Genomic DNA, 18549 nt, shown 5'->3' with positions numbered 1-18549 from the left:
TTATGTCGGTGATTAAGACACATTATGATAGTAGGAATGTTATTTGTGTATGAATTTGAGTTAATTTATGTTTTAAGGACAGAGACTGAAAGATAAATGTTGTGCGTGGATTTAGTCTTAGTAAACGTAGATATGTAAATTAATGAAATTAGCGCCCTCCTGAATGTTTAGCACGACATAATTTGCACTAAGATGTATTCCAGAGTCGCTCGTCAGGTTCATATTACGATACTTGAGGTACGTACGAATCTCACGAATCAACACGGAAACAAATATCAAACCTACACTTGCTCTTGTCGAACTTGCCATCTATTCACTGCTTATTGACCGAGAGATCACGTAGCGCGAGCAAAGCGTCACCGTTTCAGCTTGGACAAAAGTTCTTTTGTATGCCTGTCTAGCTTCCCGTTCTCTATGGTCGCATTTGAAGTTACAAATCAGTACAGAACCAAATTTCCAATCCACACTAGCTTATGCCGGCAACTCACTCTGTCATAAGCGTTCCTCAATCTCGCGGCGGCGTCCTGTGCGTCGGCGCAGGGCGGCGGCAGCGCCAGCACGGCGCCCGGCAGCTGCGCCTCCGTGCCCGCCCCGCCCAGCCGCACCAGCCAGCGACTGCGACCCGAGTTGTCCACCACCGTCACCGCAGACCCCTTCTCGATAGCCACCTGGGAATAAAAACGACGCTGTTTAAAAACAAACAAAACATTTATTCCTGATAAAAGCTTGCTGTGGGGCGCCAGGGTTAGAATGTTGTCCCCCCTCTCCTCCCGTGGGCGCCACAGAAGCCGGCTGATTTATGATACCAGAAGATGGGCAGCTGTATAGGATTATACTGCGCTCGCCAACCAGTTTGCCAAGCGTGGTGAATAACAATACAGACTAAAAGGAACCATTTTACCCTGGCTGATCAGTTTCCTCGCACAATTTATATAAAACATTGCACAACATTACGTGTGTGGATGGAAGTAAGCACTAAGCAATTCCCTCGCTTTGGTCGTGTTTGAAAACGGCGCATTCTCGTTGAAATCACTTACGTTCCGTGTGTATCATAAACAGTTTTCACTCACATTGGCGTGTTTGTAAGCGCAAACAGTCTCTGCCCTCAGCGGCCTTGTAACAGGGGCCCGCCGTTGCTTCACTGGCCTGATGGTCTGAGCCTCCTCCACCAGTCGGGAGACCACACCGCCGTGGGAGTTCAGCTCTTCGCGGAGCTCCTGCATGCCTTTAAGCAGACGCTCGCCTTGGTCCAGCGTGAACTCGGATTGGGAGAACGTGGAGTTGAGGGCTTCTTCGCGTCTGGAAGAACAATAAAGTCATCAACATATATGAAGAAATAGTCACTTAAAATGTGTATAGCAAATGTAACAGATTAAGATAAATTACTGTCAGGTAAACAAGAACTAAATCAGAAAACGCTCCGAAAGTATTTCGTAACGGGAGAAGGTAAAGTTCTTTTGTAGTAAGAAAGTTAATCATCAGGGCTTCTTCACGTGTGGTTATGCGGTTTAGAAGACAAACTTACTTCTGAATCCACTTCTCGGCCTCCTTGATTTCATCGAAGAAGTTGTGGTACTGGGTGGTGTGCTTGAGATGCGTTTCAAGACACAAGGTCAGCTGCAGCACCCAAGCCCATTGCGACTGCATCACCTGTGTACAAATTTAGGATTATATTAAGTTAAAACTTTTCTGACATGTAATGTATTGGTTGACAGTAGCGTTTATGGAGCTAAGAACAGTAAGGCACAAAAAGCACTGCAACTTGAGGTCTATGGAGAAAGCCTATTTCCAAAAGAAGAGCGGCAAAGTTCGCATACTTTTCGCTAATCATACCGTAATGTTTGTCTGAATCAACCTTCGTCAAAATTTTTATGAAACTTAACTTTTTCTGAAATTTTGAAATGGTCATTCTATAGAAAACTATAGGTTAGGTTAGGTTTTAACGAAAATACTAAATGAAACATGGATGCACAGTAAAAACCCAGAAAAAGAGACCTGCGCTGGGAATCGAACCATGGACAAGTGCAGGTGGTGTTGTAGGGGTATGGCACCCAGCACGGAATGCTGAGGACTTGGGTTCAATTCCCAGTGCTGGTCTCTTTTTCTGGTTTTTTTTCTGTGCATCCTGGGTTGTTTAAGTTTGTATTTTTGTGGGATCACCGTAAAAGTAACAAATTTGGGAGTTGACAAAAAATACAAAAAGACTCCAAAAACCAATCTCAGTTTAGGTTTGTTTTATAACAACTCTGAGCAATTAATTGAAAATACATACTGAAATATAGATGCACAGAAAAACCAGAAAAATAAGAACAGCACTGGGAATCGAGCAGTGGTGTAGCGGTATAGCACACGGCACGGAATGCCGAGGACCTGGGTTCGATTCCCAGTGCTGGTCTTATTTTTCTGGTTTTTCTGTGCATCTATATTTCAGTTTATATTTTCAATAAATAAATCAATAAACTACTATATATGTGTATATAACCATAATACATATTGTTCATGCGAATATAAAACAAAGGAATATCCTCAAACGTTATATGATGATGAAGATGAGGTTCTGGCATAGACAAGCTTGAGCGTAGACTGACCTGCAGGTGCGCCTCTATCGTCTTGGTGGCGGGGTGGTGCTGCGCAATGAGCGCCTCCCCGCGGTCGATCACGTTACTAAACTGCAGCTCGCGCTTCTCCAGCGACGACATCAGTTGCTACAACACAAAATAGAATTAAGCCACTTTTACCACCGCCGTCGAGGAGCAAACGAGCGAGACATGGATCGCGTGTTAATCCATACTAATATTATAAATTGCGAAAGTGTGAGTGTTTGTATGTTTGTCCGTCTTTCAAGTCGAAACAGAGCGACAAATCGACGTGATTTTCGACGAGGCCAGAGAGTGACATAGGCTAGGCTACTTTTAATCCCGTAAAAATGCACAGTTCCCGAGGAAACAGCGCGCGATAACCGAATTCCACGCGGGCGAAGCCGCGGGCAAAAGCTAGTAAAAGATATACAGGGTGTAACATTCAGAACAGTCAGTATGGGAAAGTCTGAAACTATAAGACATACGAAGATCTGTTGTTAGGAACCATGTCATCGATTTTAGTAACAAGAAAAACTCCATTCAAACATTTAAGTGAAACTTGTACTCAGCTCGGGAATCGAACCCGAACGATTGAAAAATAAAACTAACATTATTAAAGAATATGAAATAAAATGCATTTTATTAATTCTAAGATATCATGTTTCATAGTAACATTTATTGCTTATGATCTACACTACCGATATCCAAATAGAAATATTAAAAAAAAAACCGGTTCGATTCTCGAACTGAGCAAAAGTTTTTTTTTTTAAATCTATGAACGCAGTTTTTATTGTCATTAAAATTGATGACATGCTTTCTAACAACAGTTTATCGTATATCTTATAGTTTCAGACTTTCCCATACTGACCGATCTGAATGTTACACCCTGTATATTTACGGTGTCTACCCGTTACACCGTATCATACTATGACCGTAATAGCAACGTGCCAGACAAAAATACATTCTTTGTATTAAAAAGTATGAGACTGGCCACTAGCACGTTTCCTAACCATCCTCCGCCGTCGCGTGTCATGTACGCGCTTGACATTCCATTCCAGACACGTTCCTACAGTCATGGCATATTACGATGTAGTGGGTCGACACCTTTAACCTTTCGAAAGCCACGGTCGGCAAAACGCGACAGCTGAAAATCGTGCCATAGGTACCATCAGCAAATGGTCTATCAATTTTTAAACAAGTTCCTATGAAATGAATATCGTCACTACTTTGAAAAAATCTCGTATCTAAAATCAATATGTCAACAAAATTGAACCTTGACGTAATGTTTATAAGGTCCACTCAGAAAAATTATCTACTTTGAGATACGAGTTTTTTTTAAAGTAGTGACGATATGTCGCTAAAGTCGAACTTTCAAGTTGACAGACACGTCTATTGGCATTATTGTTTTGTGACATGCAAACGATTATCAACTTTAGGCTGGTAGACCACATATTTGGCTTTCAGAATTTTTTTTCGTCGTCTGTGGCCGACCGTGGCGTCCAAAGGGTAGATAATCGTTGACTGTTCGTACTGCTGGCGAGAAGTCTGTCCACTAATTTCTCGCAGCGACAGAGCTATCAAAGAAGAGCAGTGAGATAAAGAGGCGTTGAAAAAAAATGGCAAAATAACTGGAATAGAAACAAATGAAACGAACAAACCTCGCTATCTTCTCCGAAGGAATGCTTGCAAGGATAAAAACGGAATTTGGTAAATAATTCTCGAAAAAAATGTTACAAAAACATTTGTAGCTAGAACTATACTTACTCGAAAGAAAACGTGATTGTTTTGTTTTTTAATTCGCTGTTATTTGAAACCATTACGGGATATACATCCGCAAATTCCCGATCCAAAAATTAGGCCCGGTACAAACACAGACAAAAATCACAAGACATATTATTATTTTCTACAGAATTTAGACTGTGACTAAGTTTAATAAGCTTCCGATATTTTGAAATATTTGTATCATGATTGAGGGTACACTGAAGAATTTGCGAATTCGAATATCTCGTAGCAAATATTTTTAATAACAGCGAATTATTAAACAGAAAAACATGTATCACCGAATGATTGTTTGTCCTAATATAAAGTTTGTTCTATTCTCGATTGTCCTACTAAAACCATCGAATTTTCAGGAAATTTACATAAAAAAACCAACCAATGTTATGAATATGAGGTGCTATAATATTTTCAGTTTCAAGTGTTAGGACAATCGATCATTATGACAAACAACTTTAGGCGATACGACGGGCTCCCGTTTGCAAAACAGTAAAGCTTACCTCGTAGTAATGCTGAACAGCCGGCAAGTTGATGTGAGGATCAGCCCAGTCTCTGGACAGCTCCACCTGTTCTTTCTCGTTGAGCCAGTTCAATTCGGCCGTAGCTGATTGCAGGAAGTCTTGCAATGCGTCAAGGTCTGACATACTGAGAAGAAAAAGTAAGGTTTATGATTTTCATCATCGTTCTTAACGTGACCTATATATTATATCTCTCAGCTGGGTACAGGCCCGGTGCGAATTAAGAAATTCACAAACACTATTGAATTGCTTCGTAGTTATTGCAGTGTAGGTAATGCATTGTAGGTAAGTGTTCCTATATCGAGATATTAGTGGTATAATTCCAAGATCCATCAAAAAACGATCCATATTCCCCTGAAAACCACGGTCAATGAAACTGAATCACATACCAGGGTGGAACTTGTGTGCTCCTAATGTCAAGTTTACAGGTGGTAGGACCTTGTGCAAGGTCCACCCGGATTGCTACCACCATCTTGCTCGCTAATCCTGCCGTGAAGCAACAGTGCTTGCACTCTTGTGTTTCGGCGAGGAGAGTAAGACAGCCGGTGAAATTACTGGCACTTGAGGTATCCCATCTTAGGCCTCTAGGTTGGCAACGCATCTGCAATACCCCTGGTGATCTCTTACCATCAGGAGACCCACTTGCACGTTTGTCATCCAGTCGAATAAAAAAAAAAAGGTTGACATCCTATACAACTGCCAAAGAAATCATAGCAAAATTGAATATGAAAAGGTTCCACCCTTTTACGTTATTCGTTTCCTTCAGTTTCCTTGACTGTACATTTTCCAAGAGAGTTTCTATGACAAGGATCTTGGCGCTAGTATCGTGAGATCCGTTTGACGACTTTGACATTTGCGTGACGTTCGTGATTGGTTAAATTACTAAATGAGCCAATCGCAAGCAAGACTGTAACGTCAAACGGACCTCTCGATTCTAAGCCATCTAGCGAAAACGCCTGTCGAAAACCCTCATTAATTAAATAAACAGTCAATAGAGTTGGCAAACAAGTGACGTCACACCGTGTTATTGCCAATATGCTTGTTATAAATAATAAATAAATATCACGGGACAATTCACACCAATTGACCTAGTCCCAAAGTAAGCTTAGCAAAGCTTGTGTTATGGGTACTAAACAACGGATAAATATAATTATATAGATACATACTTAAATACATATTAAACACCCAAGACCCGAGAACAAACATTCGTATTTTTCATACAAATATCTGCCCCGACACGGGAATCGAACCCGGGACCTCAAGCTTCGTAGTCAGGTTCTCTAACCACTAGGCCATCTGGTCGTCTGTTATACAAAATTTATAGAGAAATCACGTTTTGAAAGCTCATAAAAAGTGACAATTGATTAGTGGCATCAACTACCCAATTCTAAAACTCTTGAAGACGTTAGAACAGTTTGTAATCATGTTTCAATCAATGCAATTCAATCAAATATCTTACCGTTTGGTGCTAGTTGATAGCAGCTCAGCATACAACTTCTGCAGCTGGCTCAAATGCTGGCTGTACAGCGCCAACTCCTCGCCAGAGAAGCCAGCTCTGTTGTGAACGCACTGCTCCACCTTCGAATGGAACTGGTCAATCAGCTTGTGCTCCCGCTGATGTCTGTCCAACTCATGTTGAACGCCGGGAAGATCGGAGCCGTATTCCGCTTCATGAAGCTTTTTCTGCGAAAGATTTGGATACTTCAGAGGTCTGTAACGCCAGTGTATTGAACACATTCTGATTGTACGTTTGAAACGAAAAAGACGCATCGCTTATCGTGATGTGTAGCAGAGTGAGTTGTTATTAAATTTGGCGTGTGCCAGGAGATAGTGGTTGGTAAACACACTGACGTGGAACGACTCGCGTAATATTTACAAACATTATGTTCATTGATGAATATGAGGTATTTCAACCAAATGCGATGCTTTACTGTCAGTAGACAAATGAATAAACCGAAGAAGATACAAAACGATACATCCTTCTGTATCTTTGTGAACGGCTTTGACATTTCAATTATCTTTGATTTCATTTAGTTGGTTAATGAACGGCTTACTCTTGTGTATTGCCACATTATAATGCTAAATCTGACTGAAGAGTATATTAGTCACAAGTTTTTTGATCACTATATCGATAAACATATTTCTTTCTAGAGGATGTGAATGTAGACCGCGATTAGCTTCAATAAACTACTAATATTTAGGGCCTATTTCACCACTTGTCGACTAACTTTAAGTGTCAAATAAAAGTAATGCCGTCTTTGTTTATTCGGACAAAACAAACAGAGACGGCATCACTGATATCCGTCACTTAAAATCAGTCGTTAAGTGGTGAAACAAGCCCTTAGACTTATCTTTTACCATCATGACATGAATATTAGCTAAAATGTAATCAATTAACTTAGTATTCACGAGTGGCGGCGATGGTTTAACCATCACATTTATGTAGATAAAAAAGACGCTATTTTGCTATTCTTGCACCATTTCGCAGCCTGAATTTAGCATAATACTTCTTCATCCTCGTACAGCCAAACGTATCTTGGTAGGGTCACTCACCAGCTTCTCCTTGCACCACTTGGCGGCCTCATGCAGCTGCTGGAACATGGGGTCTGCGTCGTGGACCCTGGTCTCTAGCACGGTGCGTGTCTCGCGACGCACCGTTGTCTGCTGCACCGGCAGACGCACCGACGACAGCCGCGGCAGCAGCCGCCCCGTGAACGCCTGCCGCGCTGCTAACCACCTATCGTGAACCTGCTGGACCCTGGAAGAAGCAATGGTATTCATTGAGTAGATAATAAGGTTTTTTTATATATGACTAGTGACTAGCTGTTATCAGCGACTCCGTCCGCGTAGAATTCAATTTTCCGGGATAAAAAGTATCCTATGTCCTTCCCTGGACTCAACTTGAAGACGTGATGAGGTAACAAATAAACAGACTTACAAACTTTCGCATTCATAATACTAGTGGGAAGTAGGATAAGGGGAAAACGAAAGCAAAGGGCAAAGTGGCGCGAAAATGAAGAGGCGCCATCAGTACTCAACAGTGGGTAGATATGGGCTGCACTCATTTGATTGATTGACATCCCTATCCCGTGGGAATAGCGGGATAAAAAGTAGCCAATGTGTTATCAAATGAAATAGTACACAAGCACTCACAATTAAAATATGTCACATTTACCCCCTGTTTCACCATCCTATTTCGGATAAATGTGATGCCGTCTTTGTTTGTTTTGTTCGAATAGACGGAGACGGTATCACATTTATCCGTCAAATAAAATTAATCAATGGGCGGTGAAACAGCCCCTTAGAATATCTGCAGGATTCCATCTGACTCACCGTCTCTGCAGCTCGGAGGCCTGCGGGTACCGTCCCTCCTTCAGCGCATGCGCGTCCTGGAACATCTCATGTATGGTGTGCTCCATAGTCCTCAGTTCTTGTTCTATCTGTTCCGCCGCCATCTTGGCTTCGGCGGGGTGCACACCGCGCTCCACGCGACGGATCTCGCTCTCAATGTGGCGCTCTACGCTGTCAAGGCCGCTTTCCGTTTGTTTTATGTCTCTGAAACGACAGGAAGGAATTTTGAGCGAGTTGGGTTAGAAATTAGAAACAGGTTATGATTTTTAGTATAAGTTTTTTGTTGGCTGTAATTGCATTGTCCTACGTATACCAAAAAAGTTAGAAGCCCCCGACTTTGTCACTTCAAAGTTCAATATCTCAAAAACCGCTAAACCGATTTTGATGAAACATGTCTAAGAACCATCGCTGGAAAACCTGATTTCAAATAATAAAAACCGCATTCAAATGGGTCCACCCGTTTAAGAGCTACGGTGCCAGACAGACACACACACACAGACACACATAGCGGTCAAAGTTATAACAGCCCTCTTTTAGCGTAGGGGGTTAAAAAAGTTAGTTCGACCACTAAAGTTTGACTCACTCGCAATAGTTATTTAATTGTAATGCCCTTATTATTAAGGCTGCATTTCCACCATATGTGAGGTGCGGAAGCGTTGCGAGGAATGTCTTCGTCATGAAGCAATAGTAACGCTTCATTTACCTATCCTCGCTCAGCGCAGCTCTAGTGGAAACAGCTCCGCGGGAAATTAAGCGTTTCTATTGATTCATGATAAACACACTCGCACATCTCTGGTGGAAAAGCAGACAACTTAAAACTCATTAAATATTGAAAAACAGCATTTGTGCAACTGCTAGGTCGCTCGATTGCAGAAAGAACTAACCAGATCAGGATAAGTACATATAGTAAAAAGGTTTTAAAAAAAGGAACCACGGCAAAGCCATAGTTCATAAAGCAGTTAATTCACAGTACACACAATAACACGGTTGAAATGACTGGCAATGAGGATCCAATCTTAAGTACAGGTTGGCAAGGATCTATATCCTGGTGTTGCAGATGAATGCGGCAGCGGTCTTACCATCAAGCATGCTCTTATCAACCAGCTTAACTATTTAGCTAAGTTTCCGCATGCCAATTTCCTTTAACTATGTTGCAAACCAACAAATATATATTTTTTAATAACGAGTGGCAACACCGCCGCTCTCTTGCTTCAGCTTCGACTCTGTAATTACGTCTTTCCAGAATAAAATTTATTATAAGCTTTTATTTATCTTGCCTGTATGTTTATTTATTTGGGTTAAATTTTGCACTCCCAGACCTAATTGACTCGAAATTTGGCATACTTATGTAAATCTGGTGACAATGCAATAATCTAGCAGTGACGTCCTGCAGGTCCAGGCACGCACGTCTCTGCAGGACGGAACTCCTCAATGGTTTATGGGATCGCCTTGAAATTTGGTACGGAAATGTAGTATGGATGACAATGCGAGTACAGTCAGCAAAAAAATCTTGTATTCAAAATGTTTTTTTACCAAAAACTTATTTTTTACCACAAAAAAGCTTTTTCCTGTGAGTAAGTATCAGTACCTTAAAACCTGTGTTACTATCACAACTAGAATCTAGATGCTGACCTGTGTAGCTTCTCAGCCAGTCGTTGCAGCCGTTCCAGCCGGCGGATCTCGTCAGACAGGTCTCGTTCCCGCTCCTGCTGCGCCATCAGCAGCCTGGACCACGCCTGCTCCAGCGCTTCGGGCCTCAGCGTCGGCTCTATGTCACATTCGCCCACCGTTTCGAAGTATTTCTGGAACATACGTAGAACATGTTGAGTTGCTTGAGAGACATTAAGGGGCCACTACACTCGGATTTAGTTTCCGAATCGGGATTTCGAACGCAGTAAATCCATACAAATCTATGGACCTACCACATACTTACAAATAGTAGTTTACCGTCCGAAGTTTCCTCCGATTCGGAATTCCGTATGGTGGCCAGTGCGTTCAGAATTCAAATAAACGTACGTGTGTGATGTATTTACGAAATTCCAACTGCACTTATGTGGCCGCCCCTAACACGAGTGGAGTAGGTAGAAATGCCAATAAAAAGTGACAAAGAAAGAGGGTATATTTTCAGCATTCAGAATAACATACAATCGATTTCACTGACTAAAGCAAAGCCCGACGAGATATACTTACTTAGGTATTAGTATTTCGCTCCCTTTTGAATCATGACATAATTCATCTAGTCTCGTTGGATTTGCTTTACCTTTTTATTAAACGGTACAGGATGAAGGTAGAAAGACACGGTGAAAGCGCATTAGACAATACGGCCTCCCTCTGAGATTCTTTAATGGAGACTTCCTATAGTGTAATGAACTAAAAAAAAAATTGCTCACCCGCGACCTTATGATAGCTAAGTTAGACTCTAACATCTGGTAGCATGGTGTACGGTTGTGTTGCTCTGAAGATGAGCTCTGGTTGAGTTCGAAACGCGTCAGTGTAGTGTGGCGGTGGTGATAGATGGGTTTGTCTGATTTGTGTGTGTTCTTACAGTGTGGAGGTGGAGGAACTGCATGAACACGCATATCTCTCATAAACTTAACTATCATAAGGTCGCGGGAGAGCAAAGAAATTCTTATAGTTCATTGATATGGACCTCCGCAAAGTTAAGCCTGATTCTATAAATTATTCCTATAGTTTAGTTATTTTCTAGGCTATAGCCAATACAATATTATTGTCTTTTTTGGGTCAAAAGCTACAGACAGAGGGACGAAGAAATGTAGTACTGCTCTTCCAAGAGCAGAGACTACTCTTCGCTTGACAATACCAACTCGCACTAGACCAAAGTAATCATTTGCAAGTTACCTCCCTTCAAGAAAATGTGGTAGCAAATTGTCTCTTCGCTTCAGTCAGCCCATGTTACACCACTAGTGTACTAGCGAGGATCCTGGCTGTACACCAGAAATGTTTTTTCCAAAAGATTAATTTCCCAACTGCTTCATAATACGAACGATTTCTTTCTGAAACCGTAAACTATTCAGAATATATTACAGGACTAACTATCCAGTAGAACCATATTATGTTCGGTTAGGTTAGTTTTATAAGATTCCTGAAGTACTCACTTTCAAAAAAACTCATTCGTCCATTATGAAACAGTTGCAAAACGAATCATTTGGGCAAAAAATTAGAGAGCCCTATTGGAGATTGAAATGGTCAGGTAACGTACCTCCAGCTCTCTGTACTGGTGGAAGAGTTTCTGCTTCTCCCGCTGCCTGATGGGCACTTCCTCGCTGCGGAACCGCGTGCTCTCGCTGAGCAGCTTCTTCATTTCGATCAAAGTTGACGGGAAAGCACGGTCCTGAGAAGAAAAGGAAAGAGATAGGTATTACTTTACTCATTATGTCTTGATAGCAGTGACGAAATACATCCCAAGGCCACTGATTTTGATAGGAGGCCTGTGCGAAGACATAGATAAAGAAGGAATGTCTAAGATTGTTTTTAAGGGATCTTTATGCATTTTTTATTTCAATTACAAATTTTTACTTTCACGGTCATCCCGTAAAACCTAAATTGAAAATACAAACTGAAATATAGATGCACAGAAAAACCAGAAAAATAAGACCAGCACTGGGAATCGAACCCAGGTCCTCGGCATTCCGTGCCCGTCAAGTAGAGCAAGATGGTGGTAGCAATCTAGCAATCCGGGCGGACCTTGCACAAGGTCCTACCACCTGCAAAATCTTGATTGTATCTTCTTAGTAAAATTGCGTAGGACATTAGCGTAGAGTTGCAAGTTGTCAGAGCGAAGATATTGCACTGATATTCTAGACGATGTTAACTCGTAAGCCGAGTTTAGACTTGCAAGAAAAATTGGCTTTACGTCTTCGCAATGTAATGCAACTTGCACGATTTTTCTTGCAAGTCTAAACTCGGCTTTAGGGCCTACGCTAGCTGGTGCGAGTGCACTTCGTGGGCACGGGTGCAGGTACAATCCTATGCACCGCGCGCAGTTACCTCTGCTCATATTATTTTCCAATAGCCGTCCACCCGCTCCGTGTAAACCGCGTCAGGCGTAGACCCTTAAAGAGGTGACGACGGAGCACGTATTTCTACAGCTTTAAGCACGCCATCTACGTAATATTTTCCTTTATGGTTTGCCGTGCATTGTCAATAAATATTTTCGACGACCAGATGGCCTAGTGGTTAGACAACCTGACTACGAAGCTTGAGGTCCTGGGTTCGATTCCCGTGTCGGAGCAGATCTTTGTATGAATAACACGAATGCTTGTTCTCGGGTCTTGGATGTTTAATATGTATTTAAGTATGTATCTATCTATATAATTATATTTATCCGTTGCTTAGTACCCATAACACAAGCTTTGCTAAGCTTACTTTGGGACTAGGCCAATTGGTGTGAATTGTCCCGTGATATTTATTATTATTATAAATGGCTGCTATGTGAGAATATTTGCCTCATGAGCAATGTTATCCTTTCGGAGAACCGTTATGGACGATATGGTAATCTAAAGTAACACCGTTAAACTTAAGATGGGGCTATGATATACCTAGCTAGAATAGAGGTTAAGACAAAGCAGTCTCAATAAATCACCGCCCAGCTTAGTCCTAGTTTTCATAGCCATTATATTGTAGAGGTCAGGCAGACAGTTAAATGTTATTGTTGTTATTATACATCAGATATATAGAAGTATTCTAAGGCGAACTGCTAAATCTAGCAAGGCGCTGTGATTCTGCACACAGTTTTTTAGCCCTTCAAACCGGACATATTGGTCCTTCGAACGGGATATTTCGGTTCTTTAACCCGGATTTTTAGACCACCACATATTACATCTAAATATTTTTTTATCTAGATTTTTTTTATGTTCATCAAATAAATTATAATTTGATTTAATTTCATTGGCGATGTGTAGTGTGTAGTACCTTTACTGGCGGCTCTAAGTTTAAAGTTCATGTTACCAGCAACATTGGTCCTTCGAAACGGACTTTTGGTCCTTCGAAAAAGATATATTTTTACCTGCAGCAGCGCGATGTTTTCGTGCAGCCAGGCGCGGTGCGCGGCGGCCTGCTCGGTGTAGCTGGCGGCCCGACGTTGGGACTCCGCGTCGAACAGCGGGTGCACGGCCGCGGGCTCCGGGAACGTCTCGTAGAGGGACGAGATGTACGTGATGAGGGACTTCTCATCTGGCTCGTGGGTGTCGACGTCTGGGGAAAAAGATTAAAAGGATCTTAAAGCCGTTGAATGAATTAATTAATTGTAGAGGTTTTTCCAGGATTGTCGTTGTACAACAAATGCTGTAAATACTAAATCCGTTTATAACCATTTGTTAGATTTTCCAATTGGCTCTATATGTCGCTATTCCCATAATTATATATACATATAATCTGTTGGCTCTCCTTTCATAAACAGATAAATAATATCTCTTCGATTGTTCTAGGTTCCAGCTAGAGAATTGAGTATAAAAAATATCCATATACTAATATTATAAATTGCGAAAGTGTGCTGTATGTTTGTAAATCTTTCACGCCGTAACGAGCGCGGATCGACGTGATTTTTTGCACAGAGATAGTTTATGGGCCCGAGAGTAACATAGGCTACTTTTTATCCTGAATAATACACAGTTCCGAGGGAACAGCGCGCGATAACCGAATACCAGGCGGGCGGAGCCGCGGGCAAAAGCTAGTAAGTATATTATAAATTAAAAAATTTGTCGTATTTAACTAAAAGTTGCATAATTGTAAAAAAATGGCAAATATAATAAGTTTTTAAACGTGGCTCTGTCCCAGCAAAGGTCAAATTTGCGAGTAGGTAGGTAAATAAAGAAAATCTTTTCATGAAAAAAAAAACAATAAAAGTAAATATAAATTTTAGCTTCAGAGAAATACAAATTATTGTTACCAGTCTTATAATCACTTAGGCATTCACGAACACACAGTACTTAGCGTGTGCAGTGTTTAAAATTGCAATACTTAATTCTAAGCGATTTGTTATCCGTTGAAAATCAGCGACATAGGAAGGCTGCAGTCATTATTTACGCTACGTACGACATTAACGTCTGGGTACCTACAGGATACTAAAGCTTGGAATAAGAACTAAATTCGAAGTAGATAATATACTCAGCGGTACAAAATTGGCCCACCCTTCATACAAAATTACCTATTCTGCATACATTGAGGGCCAGATTTTGCCGCAGTAATACCTATGCCACTTATCATGGGTTCCTAACCTACAAAAATTCTAAAACCACCGATTTAAGCATCTACAATCAAAACCGTTTAAATAAGTAAATAAAATAAATATCACGGGACAATTCACACCAAATTGACCTAGTCCCACAGTAAGCTTAGCAAAGCTTGTGTTATGGGTACTAAGCAACGGATAATATAATTATATAGATAGATACATACTTAAATACATATTAACACCCCAAGACCCGAGAACAAACATTCGTATTTTTCATACAAATATCTGCCCCGACACGGGAATCGAACCCGGGACCTCAAGCTTCGTAGTCAGGTTCTCTAACCACTAGGCCATCTGGTCGTCAAAGTATAACAACATCCATCATTTATAACAACGACCAAGAAAGAAGTAGGTAGGTACAGTCAGCTACAGATAAAGGGTACCCCTGTAACGGCGGTACGTATGGATACCGTACATACCACGACAATCACTATACAAAATAACACTGGTTATAACGACGAAATATTAATTATAATAATAAAATCTTTTCATCATCTTCCCAGCCTATAATATACGTCCCACTGCTGGGCACAAGCCTCCTCTCAGAATGAGAGGACTTGGGCAGTAGTTCCCACGCAAGCTCAGTGCGGATTGGGAAGTTCACACACACCATTGAATTGCTTCGCTGGTTTTTACAGGTGTCCTCACGGTGTTTTCCTTCACCGTAAAACTCGTGGTAAATTTCAAATTTAATTTCGCACATGAATTTCAAAAAACTCAGAGGTGCGTGTTGGGGTTTGAACCAACGATCCTCTGCTTCAGAGGCCATAGGATTAACCATTAGGCCACCACGGCTTATAAAATCTTTTGTTGCCAGATAATTCCTCATTCAGTCATTTATTGCTGTCCTTTCGATAGACGGCGCAAGGTCCGCCCGGATTGCTACCACCATCTTGCTCGCTAATCCTGCCGTGAAGCAGCAGTGCTTGCACTGTTGTGTTTCGGCGTGGAGAGTAAGACAGCCGGTGAAATTACTGGCACTTGAGGTATCCCATCTTAGGCCTCTAAGTTGGCAACGCATCTGAATGTTTATGGGCGGTGGTGATCTCTTACCAGGAGACCCACTTGCTCGTTTGCCATCCAGTCGAATAAAAAAAACGGTTTTCACTGTATTCACGTTATACAGCGTCTCTGAGTGTCCCGGTTAGTGTGAAGCCCCTCTGCGCTTTAGCATATTTTTTGCGCGCCGTCACGCGGCGGCCGACCGTGAACAATGCCTCGTAAACTCTTGCGCAGGTCGCGCGGGCCCAGGGCTGCCACTACCGAGGAATTAGTCACACTAATATTATAAATTCCAAAGTTTGTAAGTCTGTTTATTTGTTTTTTTTTTTTTATTCGACTGGATGGCAAACGAGCATGTGGGTCTCCTGATAGTAAGAGATCACCGGCGCCCATAAACATCTGCAACACCAGGGGTATTGCAGGGGTGTTACCTCATCACGTCTAAACCGCTGTACCGATTTTAATGAATTCTGACGGGCATAGGATAATTTCTATCCCGGAAAATTGTAGTTCCCCCCGCAGGATACGATAAACGAATTCCATGTGCATATGGAGTTGCGGGCAACAGGCTAGTGTTTTATAAGTTTATGTTAAATTGTTAGTGAAAATTTGCACTTAAAAGCTGAATATTTCGCAAACATATCACTGAATCGAAGAATCGTCTTAGCAAACCCCTAATGGTTTTAAAAGACCTATCCAACGATACTCCACACTATAGGGTTGGATGAGAAAAAAAAACACCCCCACATTACGTCTATGGGACGTACCCGAAAAAAAATTATTTTTTATTTTTAATTGTACCATTTTGTCGCATAGTTTACCTATATATCCGTGCAAAATTACAGCTTTCTAGCATTGCTAGTCCCTGAGCAAAGCCGCGGACGGACAGACAGACAGACATGGCGAAACTATAAGGGTTCCGTTTTTGCCATCTGGGCTTCGGAACCCTAAAAACTGAACAAATTCGATTCGGTTGTCTTGTGCCAACATTATAAATACTAACATTTGTTAGTGTTATGTGACGTGTGTTGTTGTTGTTGTGTGTGTGTGTGTATAATTTAGTACAAACGAATAGCTGGAGTTCAGAAGCGAGGAGCATTATTGTTAAAAAAACAGGAGAGTGAGAGGAGCGTGAAATAAATATTTTTCTTAGGCAATGACTTGTATTTAGAACAATCATTGCCATCATCACTGACGTAATAATTTAGGCAACCCAGTAGAACTCGAGTTATTACAGTGCCACGCCGCTGTCAAGTGACAACCCTAACCACAAACGGCTGAATAGCTTGAAATTGTTTCAAATCGTCCGTTCATTGTTTTAAAGCGTTGGGAATGATAAAATGTTTATTACACTTTATGTAAGGAAGCGCTTTTGCTGTTTAATTTGACCGATGTGCCACCCGAGTCCTATAACCAAAACGAGCTTGTGCGCGACACTAAGAACTCTTCAATCAATTGCCGCAATTAACAAAAATCTGATAAGGACAGCAGACACTCCCTGCGACATGGTTGCACCGAGTGCCACACATGAACTTGTCAAGTTATGGAGCGTACTTAGTATGACAATGCTCGAATAACAGATAACAGTTGGGTGAGCAAAATCCTCGAAGCGGAAGACGAAGCGTTAGCAGGCTTCCGACTGGGTGGACTGACATCGCGACAGTTGCAGCTAACCGGTGGATGCAGTGACGAGTTGGCGTTCGGCTGCTGATGAAATAAACGCCTGGTCCAATAAATCATTTACGTAGGTTGTTTAGTTTTTCAGCCATAATCCTCTATTTTTTAGGCTTGCGTAGTCAACTAGGAACACTTATAGTTTCGCCATGTCTGTCCGTTTGTCTGTCCGAGGGTAAGCTCAGAGACCGTTAGTACGAGAAAGCTGTAATTTGACGTGAATATACATATCAGTCACGCCGACATAGTGGTACAAAAAAAAAGTAAAAAAAATTTTTTTAGGGTACCTCCCATAGACGTAGAGTGGGGTGATTTATTTTTTCTCGACTAACCCTATCTGGGTATCGATGGATAGGTCTTTAAAAAATTGGGGGGTTGCTAATGTTAAGACAATTTTTCTATTCAGTGATCTGTTTGCGAAATATTCAACTTTAAAGTGCAAATTTTCATTGAAATCGAGCGTCCCCCCCATCTAAACTGTTGGGTGGAAAAATTTGAAAAAAAACAGAATGGTACTAAAATGTATATGAAATTTACAAGGAAAATTATAGCGGCTAAGATTGCTTGAGAATTATTAGTAGTTTAAGAGTAAATAGCAGCCTTAGGTATAAAATATACCAAAACTTGGAAGATTCAGTACACAATACGAAATCCCTAGAAAAATATTATTTGATTTTTTCGTAATGGCTACGGAACCCTATCCTGGGCGTGTACGACACGCTCTTGGCCGGTTTTTCTTATTAGTGGCGTAGGGCACCTCCCATTTCTGACTCAATACGTTTCTGTTCTCGTCCGTTTCAATGGAAGGGAACCCTCACTTCCGAATCGCACTCGACCGTGTCATAACCGATCAATTTGATGATCAATTTGATGATCGATTCATCGATGCACCTTACTGGCTGCGCCTGTGACGCGGAACGGTTATGCAAGGAGGAAGTAGACACGGGAAATGCATGGAAATTGATGATTATGAATTAATTGCTGAGGACAAGCGTCATATTTAAATAAGGCCCAAACATGATTCAGTAGCCCGAAGAATTGCGAAACTAAAGTGGCAGTGGGCGGGGCACATTGCTCGCAGGACGGATGGCCGATGGGGCCAGAAGGTTCTCGAATGGCGTCCGCGGACCGGGAGACGAGCTGTCGGTAGGCCTCCAACAAGATGGAGCGACGACTTGGTTAAGATCGCGGGATCGCGGTGGATGCGGAAAGCACAAGACCGGTCTGAGTGGAGAGCCTTGGGGGAGGCCTATGTCCAGCAGTGGACGTCTTTCGGCTGACATGATGATGATATTGATGATGATGATGATGATTCAGTAGAATTGGTGTCGATTTAGTTTCACGTATGTATGTATGTAAATTACCGATGTATGTATGTAGATAAACTTTTATCCCG

General features: G+C 41.6%; 1 protein-coding gene across 1 annotated transcript in view; it reads right to left on the bottom strand.

The window, feature by feature from the left end:
• LOC141441791 (uncharacterized) overlaps window positions 1-18549 on the bottom strand; it is a gene marked incomplete in the record, with an annotated part of 381840 nt that overhangs the window by 138186 nt on the left and 225105 nt on the right. The window contains 8 exon segments of the mRNA XM_074106655.1: window positions 489-668; window positions 1071-1299; window positions 1526-1650; window positions 2589-2705; window positions 4856-5000; window positions 6333-6556; window positions 7427-7631; window positions 8207-8428. Of these exon segments, the coding sequence (XP_073962756.1) occupies window positions 489-668; window positions 1071-1299; window positions 1526-1650; window positions 2589-2705; window positions 4856-5000; window positions 6333-6556; window positions 7427-7631; window positions 8207-8428 (1447 nt within the window).

The sequence above is a fragment of the Choristoneura fumiferana genome, chromosome 24, assembly GCF_025370935.1.
Source record: "Choristoneura fumiferana chromosome 24, NRCan_CFum_1, whole genome shotgun sequence".
Classification (NCBI taxonomy): Eukaryota; Metazoa; Arthropoda; class Insecta; order Lepidoptera; family Tortricidae; genus Choristoneura; species Choristoneura fumiferana.
Note: the sequence above shows the minus strand (reverse complement) of the source record. Positions and strands in the feature narration are given on the sequence as shown.